Raw genomic sequence first — 16,015 nt, 5'->3', positions numbered from 1 at the left:
GCCAAAACTTAAGACTTTGGTAGTACTAAATGCTGTTTTGATGTTTTTATTTTGGGTCTTGGTAGGAAAAAAAAGGAAAAACAATATTACTAGTTCCTTGTGTTATGGATATTATTTTATTTCAAGATTTTATTCTTACCACGTTTTGTTTTGTGTGTGTGTGTGTGTTTTTTTTTAAAGTTATAAGCTATAATTATGATTCTAAGTTATTCATATTTGAATAGATTATAGTGTAAATTACGTGTTTAATACCTAAATTATTAGTTTTGGTTTATTTTAATACTTAAACTTTCAATTTTTTAAATCATACCTAACGATTAGTATTTTGTTTCATTTTAGTATCCCTATTCAAAATTTAATGTTATGTTTTGAAAAAAAATAAAGTTTAGGTACTAAAACGGATCAAAATTGAAAGTTCAGTTACTAAATATGCTGACTTTTCAACGGTGGGTATTAAAATGAAATAAAAATTAAATGTTAAGTATGATTTTGAAAATATTAAAAGTTTAGGTATTAAAATATATTAAAATTGATAGTTTATGCATTAAGTACTTAGTTTACCCCAATTTATAATCAGAATTAATCATTATGAATATCAATTGGACTAATATCTGGATTATATTCGGAAATAGATCACAATGTGATGCTTGTCAAAAGGGTTAAAATAAAAAAAGTTGTAAGATATATGTATCAAAATAAAGTGGATGTCTCTTGTTTCCATATGTAATGGGGTAAGGAGGAGGTAAGATAGTAGGTTGTCCCCAACACTAGGTTGAGAGCAGCTTCGAGACTTCTAAATTATGAAATGCCCTCCATGGGACTCGATCTCACGACCTCAAGGTTAAGAACCTTGTGCTCTACCAACTGAGCTGGATGGTCATTTACTATCGAAATAAAGTATAGGGATTAATTGAAAAAATTATCAAATTATTTCAAGGTTTGAATTTTATCTCAAACGATTTCTTTTTTTTCCCTCTTAAAAAAGTTTTTTTTTTCTTTTTACTTTAATAAAAGGAAGTAACGATAAAAAAATATTTTGAAGGTAATGATAATATATAAAGAAATGAACATATTTAAATTATATTGCATTTTTTTTTCAAATTATTATTTAAATATTAGAAATAATATTTTCATCTAGATTTTATTAATGAAAGTCATAATTATAATTTAGCCTTCGATGTTTATTTTTTTTTGTTAATTTTAATTTAATTTAAAAGATAATTAAATTTATATTTTAGCTAAAATGATGACAAAAAATTAACTTTTTTAATGACAATGTTATGGTCTTTGTATAGTGTATCTATCGATGATTAAGAAAGATTGTGAATAAGTATTATTTTATTATCACTGATAAATTTTTAAAATATATTGTTTATTAAAAAATAATTTAATCTTTAAACTCTAAAATATTTTATATCGCTGCTCAAATTATTTGTACCATTTTAATTTGAACTTCTACTAATGTACCATTAATTTTACTGATTTTTAAGGTCATGAGAATTAAATCCCGATCTTCTAAAAAATTAATTCAGTTTTAAATTTTTTTAAAATTGAACTCGCAATCTTTTAAAAAAAAACTCTAAATTTTTTAAAGTCACATGTTCAATTCATAGGGTTTTCAATAAAAATAAAAAGAAATTATCCAGTAGAGTTAATGATACATCAATAAAAGGATCAAAACAGATTGATAATGATAGTTTAAGGACTGATATATAGTATTTTAAAATTTAAGGATCAATTTAGAATATAGATCATAATATGAGGACTGATTTATAATATCTTAAAGTCTAAGAATCAATTTAAAATAGAGGTCATAGTTTAAGTATATCTTGTGTGATTATTTATTTATATTTGTAAAAAAAAAATATCACAACTACATTAATAAGGATGAAAATTTAAGAATATTATTCCAGAAAGTCCTAAAATTTTAATAATAGAAATATAGCATTCAAAAAACCCGGTTCAACTTTCCAAGTATTTTCTCTCTCATTTTCCGTAGTTTTCTTTTTCCTTTCAATTTTTTTCTCTTAGCACAAACAAAACTCAAATAACATATCACCAGAAATTGTTTACAACTCCAAATTGTTTAATCTTTTTATTTTTTTATATTTTTTTCTTCATTATAATCCTGATTTTCATTACATACTGTCACTTCTTTCTTACTTTTTTTAATTAATTTTTCAAAAAATTGTTTATGAATTTTCTATGCGCCAAACTTTCCCTCCGCATTTCATTTTCCTTGTCTTTCTATGCCTCTCTATCTCTTTCTGATTTGCTGTTCCATTTATGTGTTGGAAAAGGAGTTGAAATTGTTAATAATTCCACGGCTTCATTTATTTTAATATTTTGGTCTGTTCTGGTGAGGGCATAGACGGGAAAATTGTGTTGGTTTTTGATTCGGTGGTGAGAAATCTTCATGCATTTGGACAATTTGGCGTGTTTTGAAGAAAGGCATTGACGGTGAGAAAATTCGTGTTGAATTTACGTCGGAATTCGGTCACTTATAATTGAATTTGAGAACCTGAATCCGTGGCTGGTTTGTTTAAAAAGAAATGTGATAGTATTCGAGGTGATAGGAAGAAAGGGTTTTGGATCCTATAACGGTAATAACAGCGCCATTGGATGGCGCTGTTCAGACGATTGTTTTACCGGAAGCCACCTGATCGGCTTCTCGAGATATCCGAACGTGTATACGGTAACTTTTTCTATTATTTATTTATTGTTCATTTAAGCTTTAAAATGTGGAAAACGTATTCATTCTATCACAGAAAGAGGTATGCCAATGGACACAGTTTTTGAATTCTCTGGGAATCAAAATTCTCTTCCATATTTTCTTATATATATTCATTTATTTGGACAATGCACTGCTTATTTTCATGTTTTTTGGGCTCGGTTGATTAACTTTGGGGTATTTATTACAATAAGAAGCTCTTTGAGGGGGGTTTTAGCTTGTTTCTTTTCGTGGTTGATGGGGAGAATTGGGGACATTATCACCTTAAAGCAGAACTATTGAATTGATTTGCTATTGAACTTTGTAACAAATCCCTTGGAGCTTAGAAGCGGATTTGCTATCTCTGTTTTATTGATAAATACAAGTTTCGGATACCATTTTTGATGTAAATGTTTCTGTTTGGAACTGTTGTTTGCTTTTCTCCATGTTAGGAAAGTTATTGAACTCCCTTTGGCGAGCATTTGTAATGAACCTTACAGTTAAAACTTACAAGTTACAATATTATACTTACACTGTTACACACACAGAGACATATATATATATATATATATGGAGGCATATGGTTAAAAAGTATTGCTGATTTGATTCAATTCTTGTGCTGGTTGTTTTGCAGTGTTTGACTGTTGCTTCACTGCGAATGTTATGGAAAAAGACAACTTCAAAGTGTATATGGATAGCATTGTGGCACAGCTACAGGACTACTTTTCAGAAGCTTCGTTCGTGGTGTTTAATTTCAGAGAAGGGGATGGGCGGAGCCGAATTTCAGACATTCTAAGCGAGTACAACATGACTATTATGGACTATCCTCGGCAATATGAGGGGTGCCCGCTGCTGCCACTTGAAATGATCCATAACTTCCTTCGATCATGTGAAAGCTGGTTATCATCGGAAGGGCAGCAGAATGTGCTTTTGATGCACTGTGAAAGAGGAGGATGGCCGGTACTTGCTTTCATGCTTGCCGGTCTTCTGTTGTATCGAAAACAATATAGTGGTGAGCAGAAGACTCTTGAAATGGTCTACAAGCAAGCTTCTAGGAACCTTCTCAAGCTTCTGTGCCCTTTGAACCCCCAGTCTTCTCATTTGAGATATCTGCATTATATTTCTAGAAGAAATTCGAGAATTGATTGGCCTCCCGCAGATTCACCTCTATTTTTGAATTGCATAATTCTTAGAGTTCTTCCCCTTTTTGAAGGGGGAGATGGGTGCAGGCCGGTTATACACGTCTATGGTAAGAACCCCAAAACACCAGCCAGTAGAAGTTCTAAGCTTCTATTTTCAACTTCCAAGTCAAAAAAACAAGTTCGTTACTTCCAAAAGGTGATGCGCAAGTTACACAATTGAAACTGAAAAGATAAATAGACCAAAATTTGGGATGTTCTAATAAGGTTTATCTGCAGGAAGAGTGTGCATTGGTGAAAATCGATGCTCATTGTCATATTCAAGGGGATGTTGTGCTTGAGTGCGTCCATTTAAATGAAGATTTGGTACATGAAGAGATAATATTCAGAATTATGTTTCACACAGTGTTTGTTCGAGGAAATATTTTGAAATTCAACCACGATGAAGTTGATGTGTTGTGGGATGCCAGGGATCAATTTCCAGAGGAATTTTCAGCAGAGGTAGATTAAGTTAATATTCTGTGACGACTTTTTTTAAAAATAATTTTTAAGGCTGTAGGAGTTGAATGAATACTCATCTCTGTATCAGGTAAATTTTATGGACCCTGATGCAGTTGTCCCTCGTCTCACCAGAGTCACAACAAGTGAAAATGGGAATGAGATTGAAAGTGGCTCGCCAGAGGAATTTTTTGAGGTGGAAGAGATCTTCAGCAATGCAGTTGATATGCTGGACGGAAAGGTGGATGATGACAGTTTGAAAGTTCATTACAACAAGTTAGAGCAGAAAGATGTCCGGAGGGAGGGTGTAGATCCTCATAGATTTCAAGAGTGTGCCTTAAATGATGGGAACAAAAAACAGGATGTCAAGGTTGATTCTAGTATAGATGCAGTGAAGGACATAGCTGTGGATGATGTGAATTACAAATTAAATAAGATGGATTCTGACACTAATGCTGTGAAGGACATAGCAGTTGATGAAGGAGACATTAAGGTTGGTTCAGTGGGGTTTAGTATTGGCCTGTGGTGGGATATAGAAACCAAGAAGGTGACAGAAGATGTTCTTGGCAAGTTGGAATACGTGGAAGATATAGTCAATAGAGACACTGTTCCACTGAAGAAGCAAAGGTTGGAAACTGATATTTCCAGACCTAAACCTGAGAAATTTTTGCCTCCTTCAAAGAAATGGGGTGGGCTGTTCCCAAAACCAGCTTCAGATTCTGTTCTGGTGAAACCAAAGAGCAAACAACTAGAACCTCAGGGCCATCCTGCAAGACAAGCAAAGCCAAATGCCATATCTCGATGGATCCCTCCTAACAAAGGCTCTTATGCAAATTCGATGCATGTATTATATCCACCATCAAGACATAGTAGTGCACCACCTACACTTTCCAGTACTACAGCTTTTTTGAGGAAATCGAAGTCTGGTTCCAATCTAAAGGTTTCTACCGGAGCTATGATTTCAAACGATGTTTTATTCAGGCACAAAAGTCAGAAGGTTGACCATGTAAAGGCTTCAGACTCTTCAAAAGAAATATCTACCTCTCCCATAGTTCCAACATCGCTGCATGGTCTACCACAATCGGTGTATATTCCACATAGCAATCCACAACCATCACCACCACCTGCTCCTCCTCTTCCTCCTCCTTCCCCATCTCCACCAAGACCTCTCTTGGTTCCACAATCTATGCAGGAAAATACATCTATACTACCTTCCCTACCTTCCGGAGATGTTTCTAGATTGCCTTTCGCAGCATCACGGTCTTCCCTTCCACCTTGCACTACAACAAATGTACATACTATTGGGATGGTTGCACAATCTCCGGTGGCAGGTCCTCTGCTGCTTCCCTCTCCTCCATTATCTATTTCTCAGACTACCACACTGGTTTTGCTTCCTCCACAACATTCATCATCCCGGAAGTCTAGGTATTCTTTAGCCTCTACTGTACTACATTCTCCACCTCAAACCCCTCCTCATCCATCTTCTGTCAGATCATTGTGTACAACACAGCCTAGTAATGAACCTTCTTTTCATCTACAACCCCCTCCCACTACACCAATTAAATGTGCTATATCTCCACCTATCATGCATGAAGTGCTATCATCACCTTCTCTACCCCTAGCCACTCCATTGTGTGATTCTCCATCTCCACTTCCACCTTCCCTCCCACCACCAGTGCCCACTGGACATGGACCTTTGCCACCCCCATCCCTACCCCCATTGCCACCTTTTCAATATCAAGCTTTGGCACCTCTACCTCTACCATCACCAATGCCTCTTCTTCAAGTAGCTTCTTCACCACCACCATTGCCACCACCTTTTTTGCAGGGATTTGCGTATGGACATTCTCGACCACCCTTCCCAATGCCTAGTTGTCTTTCCCCTCTACTTGCACCACTCCCATCGATGTTTAGTTCCTTGATTCCTCCACTTGTACCACCCCTATTGATGTCTAGTGCCCTCCCTTCTTCACCTCTATCACCCTTATTAGTGTCTAGCACTCCATTTCATCCTCCTCCTCCATCATCCCTATCAATTTGTACTTGCCCACTTTCTTCTGCATCTCCATCACCCCCATCGATTTCTAGCACCTATTCTCCAACGCTCCCCTCGATGTCTAGTGCTTCATCTCTTCCTCCCCTAACACCCACATCAACGTCTAGCGCCCCATTTCCTCCTTCACCTCCACCATCCCTATCAATGTCTAGTGCCCCACCTCATCCACAACCCTCATCAATGTCTAGCACCCTATTTCCTCCATCTTCACCACCCTTTTCGACGATTAGTGTTCCGCCTCCATCTCAACCACCCCCATCGATGTGTAGTGCCCCACTTCCTCCCCTACCTTTATCACTCTCTTCGACAACTAGTGCCACACCTTCACCTTCATCTCCACCCCCATTAATGTCTAGTACTACACCGATGTCTAGTGCTTCCCTTCCAACACATACATCTCCACTGCCCCATTCGGTGTCTAGTGCCCCCCTTCCTCCTTCACCTTCACCACCCTCTTTGACGACTACTGCCCCACCTCCACCTCTATCCGCACCACCCGCATTAGTGTCTAGCGTCCCATCCCCATCACCCCTGTTGGTTTCTAATGCTATACCTCTTCCCCCGTTGATGTCTAGTGCCCCACCTCCTCCTCCTTCACCACCACCGCCCCACTTGATGTCTAATACCCGACCTTCTCCACCCCCATCGGTGTCTAGTGTCACACCCCAACATTTGAAGCCCCTCCACCCCCTCACCAATTGCCTGGAGTGCCACCTTTGCCTGCTCATGAAATTGCAGCAACAACCTCGTCTCCTATGCATGGAGCTCCTCGTCCACCACCTCCATTGCCATCTCCTGGGGGTGGAGCGCCTCCTCCACCTCCACCTCCACTGCCACCTCTCGGAAGCGGAGTGCCACCTCCACCTCCACCTCCACCTTCACCGTCACCTCTCGGGGGCGGAGCGCCACCTCCACCTCTCGAGGGTGGAGCTCCTGGCCCTCCAGCACCACCTGGAGCTCCTGGCGGCGGAGTGCCTCCTCCACCGCCACCTCCCGGGGGTGGAGCGCCTGGCCCTCCAGCACCACCTGGAGTTCCTGGCGGTGGACCGCCACCTCCTCCTCCTGGCGCTAGAGGAAGAGGGCGTGGGCTATCTCGTTCAGGAGCTATTACAACTAGGAAATCTTCCTTAAAGCCTTTACACTGGAGCAAAGTCTCAAGGGCAATAAAAGGAAGCTTATGGGAGGAATTGCAAAGACATGGAGAGCCTCAAATGTAATATATCTTCTGATATTGATGCAGCTTTTCTGTAGTATACTTCTATAGAGAAATCCATGACCCAATATTTATCCTAGTGCTCCATGATTTTATGTTTGCATTAGGCTTTTACATTTATTAATTTCCCTTTTGTATTCACTTACCTTGTCCTTATTTCTCCTAGTGCTCCAGAATTTGATGTATCAGAACTTGAGAAACTTTTCACTGCTGTTGTTCCTAAACGTGCTCGTGGGGGTAAAGGGAAAGGCAAGTCAGGTGGATCAAAAACTGACAAAGTCCACTTGGTAATTTTTAATTTCATTTTTCTGAATAAACTATACATCTAAGTTTCTTTGTAAGTGGTTATGGTACTATTACTTGAATCACCTCATAACTTGAGTGGCTACAAGGTCTGCAGTTTTAGAAATTGAGATTTTTTAATTTTTTTAGTGTAGGTTTCTACTTAGCTGTGGGAGAAAGGCGTTCTAATCATTGTTTTGTGGTTCATATTAATTATAGTGTTCATCTTTCAATTGCTCAAACATTATAAGACCATCCTAATAATTATTATTTCCCCCCTTCTCTATATCCCTGCTAACAGATTTTGTTATCACATCATAGATTGACTTGAGGAGGGCCAACAACACTGAAATTATGCTCACTAAAGTTAAAATGCCGCTTCCTGATATGATGGTAAGCTGGATATGGTCATTTTCTTGCATTTATTAGTATTTCTCATAGATAACTAGGGAAGTACCTATGGTGTTCCATGGAAGTTTACCCCGGATATGTGAACAAGACAAGAGGGTTTTTTGGTTTTTGTTGTTTTGCTAGTGGTTGCACAGTTGCACTTATGTTTTCATAGGTGTGGTCTCCTTAGAGTCGTTAGCTTCTTCTACAGTATCTATTTTGGTGTAAATGCAAATTCTTAGGATTGTCATGCTATTCCAGACTCAATCAATGGAGGCATGGGGGAAAATAGGATTTTCTTTATTGATCTCCTCTCTCTTCTTCTCTCCCCCTTTATTGCCTTAGTTTTAACCAAAGATTTTTGGTTTTTATTTGTTAATTTACTATATGCAGCTTCGTGTATTTATCAGGCTGCAGTGATAGCAATGGATGATACAGTATTAGATGTTGATCAAGTGGAAAATCTCATAAAATTTTGTCCAACTAAAGAGGAAATGGAACTTCTCAAGGTGAATCTTTAGTGCATTAATATATGTAGGTTCAGTATCGTAAATAAGCTGTTTAAAATTTCTTTTTACATTGTATAAGAACCCCTTTACCATCAGTAGTTTGTCTTCTTTGATTATGATTTACCCCCTTTTCGTTTTTTAGAACTACACTGATGACAAGGAGACTCTGGGGAAGTGCGAACAGATTTTCTTTTTTCTGTCTAACCATATAATCTGAATTATCGATTTTTTAAACTTGGGTTCCTTAGTTGGTGGACTCGCTGATGGTTCATTACCATTGACATGTTAAATATTCTCTTTGTGAAAATTTATGTATTTGTCTTCATGTTCTTGTGAATTGTGACCTGCTAAAATCTTTCCCCCAGAGCATTTGGTTTACCGGTTGGTGCATGCTTCCTTTTGAATGATTGATTGAATTGCTGCTTTATGCCCACTCAGTTAAAGAAATTTCTTTTAAACTGAGATTCTTTGGTATGATAACGAAATACATATTCCTGGCTTATTCACTTTGATTGATTGAATTACTGCTTTCTTTTGAGTCAATTTTTAAGGGAGTGAGGGGGAACACTGCAAAACTCATATACCCCCCCTCCCCCTAAAAAAGAGTTCCTTTTTATTTTCCTCTCTTCCCTCATTTAATGTAAAGAGACTATATATGTATGAATTTATAACACTTGTTTAACCGTATCCTCTTCTGTTTCTTGATACATTAAGTGTTTATTTTCAATATTTAAGAAATATTTTATCAATTTGGAGAATTTTTACTTTCTAAGACCCTTCGGTATTATACTTAAAGAGGCATTTTGGCCATGAAAAAATCTTTTCATGTTATGGTTTAAAGATAGCAATTGGCATCGAAGGATTTATTTGTTTTTATCTTCTTGCTTTTTTTACGTGGACGTGTAATCCAAATTGAAGATGGTATTTCTGATAGCTACTACTTTATTTCCCTACTATATTTTTGAAACAATTGATGCCTGATAATTCCTCAATGAAGATGGTAACATTAGCGGAATTTTTTCAGTGATGTTGATCATTACTTTATGCATTTGATTGTAGATTTGACTAAAAGTTCAGTCTCGTTGTTCAAACAGAGGGATCATTACTTATGTATTTGATTGTAGATCACATTTCTCTGTTAAACTTTCATTTTGTTTACTTATTGGTTTATTCTTATTCTGAGAGATATAAACTAGTTCTCCACCTATTTGCATATGGGAAGAACTGTGGTCTAGCAAGAGTGTATATAATTGTACATTTAGTAGAGTGAGGGGTTTGCCTTCTTTTGACCTTGTGGATTTTGTGAGGAAGAGAAATAGAAGGATGTTCCAGGGAAGAAGTACCCTTCAAAATTCTCCTGTGTTGTGCTCCTATATTTATTAAAATGGCATCACTGACTGGAACTGCAAGAGGCTATTGATTTTATCTCTGTTCTGTTGGAGTTAGTTTTTTACTTCTGGAAGAACTGGCTTATTTCTTTATAGTAGTCTCTCTAATTCAAAAATGGGTAAAAAAGGAAAGAAAGGACAGATAATGTTCTGTAGTACTAGATTTTAGTTGATCCAACTGTAAGAAGATAGTTAAAGCTCTGGAGAAAAATGGTTTATCATATTGCATTGTAGCAAATACAAGATAACAATTTTCTGCTTTTCTCTTTTATGAAGAAATTCTATCTAAAACAACTAGCTCCTGGATGCTTCTCCAATGACATCTTTCATTTGATCCATCTTTATAACAACTTCTAAACCTGAAACGGGTTTTGATCTTTCATGTTCAGTACTTTTTGGAGCTGATGAAAGTGCCCCGAGTAGAGTCAAAATTGAGAGTGTTTTCTTTCAAGATTCAGTTCCGGACTCAGGTTTGGCGGTATCTCCATAGTTCTGATTTGATAAATTTACAGTTATTTAATAATTAATCTCATGGTTGTTTCTCCTTTTTATTTTATTGAATCACCCTTTTGAGCTCTGTTCTTACATGTTTTACCTCCTTCAGATTTCTGAATTTAGAAGGAGCTTAGAAACTGTAAACTCTGCATGTGATGAGGTATATTGCTAACGTTTCTGATGACTACAGTGTTTATTTGTTTTTATCTTACTACTTTTGTATTGGTTATTTAGGTACGCAATTCGGATAAATTGAAGGAAATCATGAAGAAAATTCTCTATCTAGGAAACACATTGAACCAAGGAACTGCACGGGGTAAGTGACATTCAATTTTCCTTTTGGCTTCAGTCTTTGATACTAGAACTGCAGCTTGTAAACTATATAGAAGAGATTTAATAGCTAAACCACATGTACTGCGATGTTTGTCTGGACCCATCACCCATGCATTTTAATGGTACTTGCTTTGGTGTTTACCTGCATTGTCGCATGTGAGATTGTGTCACAACATTTTGAGCAGCGTTCTTGTTCCTTAAACTCGAAATACTTGGTGTTAACCCAAGGCATAGATATGGTGTTGAAACTATGCTCATCATATCTTATTGAAGATACCTTAACTGTTTCTTATTCCAAATGATAGCTATATGCCTCTATTTATACTAGATACAATACAAATCAGGATCCAGCCCCATAAATGATCTTATCCCACAAATCAGTTTGTGTCTACAAATATGTTTATCCTTACTAATCTGGAACAATTATAACTGAATAATAGGAGATTTACGGCTAAAGAACCCATGAGATCCTCCAGCACTCCCCATCAAGCTGGTGAAAAATGTTCTCCATTCCTAGCTTGCTGGTAGTCTCTTGGAATGAAGCATTGGCTAACCCCTTAGTTAGTATGTCTGCCATCTGCCCGTGAGTATGGACATAGGCAATGCGAATTAATTGGCTTTCTAAGTTCTTTAAAACATATCGATCTTTTTCAATATGTTTGGTTCTATCATGCTGAATTGGAATGTAGGTGATATTAATAGTCAACTTGTTTACACCTGCATCTGGAGGCTGTTTACACCTGCATCTGGAGGCTACCCATGGAGACGATAAGTTTCCGAGGGTTTGAGGAATTATTTTGGATTCCAGTCGTTTTTCAGGTGATATTCAACAATGAAGGCAAAGAGTTTTTCTGGATTAAGGTTTAGCAATGAAGGCTGACAAGTTTCATAGGCTAAGGTTTCAGCAATGAAGGTTGTAAATGAATGGAGAAAAGTTTTCTAGGATACCTGACTTGGATAACATGTAGAGATCTTTGCTGCTTATTCCAAATGATAGCTATGTTCCTCTATTTATACATGGTGCAATAGCTATTCTAGGAAAGGGATCGGGATTCTTTTCCAAAAAATCAGCCTATACCTACAAATGAGGAACAATTATAGCTAAATAATAGGAGATTTAGAGCAATACCATATTTTCAACTAAAATTCCATGAGATTCTCCAACACTGGTAGTGCTATCAAAAAACAGTTCAACTGGTGAAAACCACCTTTTTTTTCTCAGAATACTATTTATAATTTAATGTCCAACTTATGTCCAGTTTCTTTAACATGCTGTTCTGTTTCTTTAACGTTGGCAGTTATTACCTTTAATGCCCAATGTCCACATTTATGTCTTTCATTTGGATTTTTAGACGAAGCTAGCGTCAATCAATTCTTCATTCCTTGTTATGCTACTAGTTCCTTTTCTTTTTGCCAAAGCTACTAGTTCCAGATGTCTGTTGATTTTTGTATGCATTTAACGCTGATCAACAATTCAGTTTTGACGAAGAGAAAACTACTGTTGCCTGTTCTTTTAATATGAGGTTTCAAATAATTTCTTATATACAGGTTCTGCTGTGGGGTTTAAGTTGGACAGTCTTCTAAAGCTCACAGATACACGTGCTGCTACCAGCAAGATGACGCTAATGCATTATCTTTGCAAGGTTTGGTTACTATTTTTTCTCTTTGGTTTAAGTAAGATCATTCTGTTTCTTTTAAGATTTGTCTGGAATTATGTTTTACACCTCGTTCATATGTTACTTTACTACTGGAGGCTTGTTTCTAATGCAAACAGAAATGGTTGATTTGAATCAAGTCTCAACTGTGTTTATTTGTGGCTCAGGTCCTAGCTGAAAAGAACCCAACACTATTAGATTTTCACCTCGAGTTTGTTAGCCTTGAAGCTGCAGCTAAGGTTTACATCAGTCTTTTTAGCATTTGAGTTAGTAGTTAACACTATGTTTAGTTGAAGGCTTGGGTCCTTGCAGATACACTTAAAAGTTTTAGCAGAAGAAATGCAAGCTATAACTAAGGGATTAGAAAAGGTTAAGCAGGAGTTGGCTGCCTCAGAAAATGATGGTCCTGTTTCTGATGTTTTTCGTAAGGTACATGGTTGTTACATTGCTTTTATTTTTTTGACATGCATAGATGGTAGTAACTGGATAACGAATATTTGATAAATAATAAACTCAGTTAACTAATAAAATCTTACAGTCTAAACCGGGCTTATTAATTGAGAAATGATAACCTCGGTAAATTCCTAAGATTCTGTTTCTCGAACTCTTCAATTTTTTTGAATTACCCATGTTACACTTGAATATAAGCTCCAAGGATCCTCCAAATATTTGGGGGGAAAATTAGAATATCTAACCATACACGTGCCGCATACATACTTGCATCTGACACATACCTGAGTCCGAGTAACATACCTAAGATAATATTTTTTTAAATTATTTATTTTGTAATTCTTTAGGCACAACAAACATAAAGTCATATAATATAATGGAAAATTTCACTTAACAGATTTTACCCTATTGTTTAAGCTCTTTTAAGAATATGCATTTAAAGTTGTTTTTCTTTGTGTCTAAAAGCCAAACTAAACCTTATTCTTTTTTTCCCCATACACATTCCACATTCGGCGCTTTCTTTTCATGTTGCAGCAAGTAGTTATTTCAGCTGACTATTGCTTGTATATATATATATATGAAACAATTAGTAGAATATAACTGTCATATGGATCTTGATCATCATCGGTAGGCATATTTATGATCCCTTCAATAATTTCTCTATCCTTAATTGATTCTTATCGGTATAGTGTTTTTCCTTTATATGTCATTCGTGTATCTTAGCAAAAGAAAATAGTAGTATACATGTATAAGAACTGAAAACATAAAACTCGATAACTAATAAATATCAACCACTAACTGAATTCTGAATTGGCTACAAGCTTCATTTTTTTCTCTTTTCTTTTATCACTCTTTGCCCGTGTAGTTATTTTATAAAATTGAACAAGATAAATGTTATGTCAACATGCTACATCTCAAAAACTAGGGTTTAGTAAATAAAGAACCATACTACGTGTTTATGATGCAAGGCATTAGCTTTGCGACACGAGTGATTATTGCTAATAAAGTGGAATATTAATAAGACAATATGGTTAGAAATAATACTTTCTATTGGAAAGTTCCTTCAGAAAATGTTCCCCAAGGCCTGTTCTATACATAGTAGTCCTTTCCAATTGAAGCAACACCAGGCTTGATATAATAATTTTTCTGATGCAATAGAGTGAGCATTTGCTATGGCCTTGTGACCTACATCAAACACTGTCAAATGCTTTTTATTTTTCAACGTAATGCTTTCATTTTTTGTAACGTTTTCTTTTCTTTTTCTGATTTAGACATTAAAAGAATTCGTTTCTGGAGCTGAAGCGGAGGCGGCATCTGTAACAAATCTATATACTGAAGTGGTAATTTGCCAACTGTTGACATTTTGTCGATATGTCATCGTTCTCCATCTCTTTTGATTGTGTCTTCAATCATTTTCTTAACCTTTATGGTGGACAGGGTAAAAATGCAGATTCACTTGCAGTCTATTTTGGTGAGGATCCTGCCCGATGCCCATTTGAGCAAGGTAACCTTTATGGATGAAACTTTCTTTCTTTTTTCTTCAACATTCGAACTCCAATTTGGGCCCTTATTGTTATTTCTTTTCAATGTGATCAATTTGGAAATAAGGATCAATCATGGTATGGTTGATGAACCAGGGTGTCTTGTTAGGGTCAAAACCGAAGGAAAATCTTCCGGAACAAGTAAAAAGAAAAAGGAAAGATGAGAATGAGCTATCTAGAGAAGGATAAAGGCAATTATGTGATTGAATTTAGAGTCGAACATGAAAAAAATGGAGAAAAGGGTGTTCCAAACTTAACAAATAGTTGAAAGATAATCGAAAGTAGTTGTATAGTTTCTTTATAAAATAAAATAAAAAAACTAGGGTTTCTTGAATTTTTATACATTTGGTCAGAATGGAGGAAATGGCTTATTGGTACAACCAATTTAGACCTGGTCATATTGGTTTTTATGTAGAAATAAAATCAGGCTTTTATATCAAATATTCTTCCTTTAAGTTGTTAGATCTTCAAAAAATATATATTTTTTTCTTTTTTTGTTTCATCACTCATCTGTTTTATTGTACTCTGATTATGTTTAATATTAATGTATTAGCGTCTTTATCGTAGTTATGATTTCGGTTATTTCAATCTAAATTATGGTGATTTGAAGTTAAATTATTTGTATCCGATGCCTGCATTTGGTCAATGCAGTTACAACAACAATCTTAAATTTTGTGAGGTTGTTTCGAAAAGCACACGAAGAGAATATGAAGCAGGCCGAAGTGGAGCAGAAGAAAGTTGAGAAGGAGGCCGAAACGGACAAGGACAAGGGAACAAAAGAAGAAGAATAGTCGAGGATTGGTTTCTCTATTCCTACAGAGGTAATATTGCCCGTCTAGCAGCTGATGTCTATGCCGAAGAGTTCGACTCAATGACAGGAAATGCTGCCTTGTAGGGCTGTTGACTGATGATGCCTACCATTCTCTGGTATGGTGCAATTTTAAAGCCTTCAGAAATTTTGTAAGTGAGGCAAGGGCCTTGTTCTAGAAGCTTGCTGGCCTCGAACTTTGCATGGGGCTTCAGGAGACAGTTTTATACAGTAAGTTTCTCAATCCCATTATCGTTGAATGACCAGTGCAACTTTCGGAGCAGATGTCAGATGGACCAGGCTTCGAAGCAGAGTGGTTATGACCACAGCCGAGCAGAGCCGAGGTTCTTAAATGCAGGCTATCAAGGTCACTGCTATGGCACTTCTAGCATTAACATCATTCTGAACTCGGTGTTGCGGTCCATCACTTGGCGATGTTAGACGACCTCTTTTCAGCTTCCGCCATTCATTTACCGTAATTCCTTCAGCTCCGAAGCGGATGTGGGACTGTCGACACTGGAAGTTCTACTGTACCATTAAAAAGTGTA

General features: G+C 36.6%; 1 protein-coding gene and 1 long non-coding RNA gene across 4 annotated transcripts in view; one reads left to right on the top strand and one right to left on the bottom strand.

The window, feature by feature from the left end:
- The window catches only part of LOC120132568, a 22,449-nt gene extending 7,679 nt beyond the window's left edge, over positions 1-14,770 (bottom strand). Inside the window, exons 1-2 of the long non-coding RNA XR_005517012.1 lie at positions 14,643-14,770; positions 8,152-8,155 (exon numbers count right to left, since the gene is read on the bottom strand). This is a non-coding gene — a long non-coding RNA (uncharacterized LOC120132568). The remainder of the gene's footprint in view (positions 1-8,151; positions 8,156-14,642) is intronic.
- On the top strand, positions 2,397-16,015 carry LOC120132565 (formin-like protein 20). Of its 3 annotated transcripts, XM_039149306.1 has the most exons (20): positions 2,409-2,695; positions 3,345-4,048; positions 4,129-4,350; positions 4,439-6,726; positions 6,796-6,990; positions 7,122-7,221; positions 7,366-7,616; positions 7,783-7,903; positions 8,220-8,291; positions 8,699-8,797; positions 8,940-8,981; positions 10,575-10,655; positions 10,790-10,840; positions 10,915-10,996; positions 12,562-12,656; positions 12,836-12,907; positions 12,981-13,097; positions 14,390-14,458; positions 14,556-14,622; positions 15,311-16,015. In XM_039149306.1, the coding sequence occupies exons 1-20, from the start codon at positions 2,623-2,625 to the stop codon at positions 15,448-15,450; spliced, it is 4,941 nt and encodes a 1,646-aa protein (XP_039005237.1). In that variant the 5' UTR covers positions 2,409-2,622; the 3' UTR covers positions 15,451-16,015. The 3 variants fall into 3 exon arrangements, 2 of the variants coding, with proteins under 2 accessions (XP_039005237.1, XP_039005238.1); XR_005517011.1 differs by lacking the exons at positions 14,556-14,622; positions 15,311-16,015 and having other exon boundaries at positions 2,397-2,695; positions 12,959-13,097; XM_039149307.1 differs by lacking the exons at positions 2,409-2,695; positions 3,345-4,048 and having other exon boundaries at positions 4,083-4,350; positions 4,483-6,726.

This window comes from Hibiscus syriacus, unplaced genomic scaffold (genome assembly GCF_006381635.1).
Source record: "Hibiscus syriacus cultivar Baekdansim isolate YM2019G1 unplaced genomic scaffold, ASM638163v2 tig00110569_pilon, whole genome shotgun sequence".
NCBI lineage: Eukaryota > Viridiplantae > Streptophyta > Magnoliopsida > Malvales > Malvaceae > Hibiscus > Hibiscus syriacus.
The sequence above is the reverse complement of the archived record's forward strand: the minus strand, read 5'-3'. Positions and strand labels throughout refer to the sequence as shown.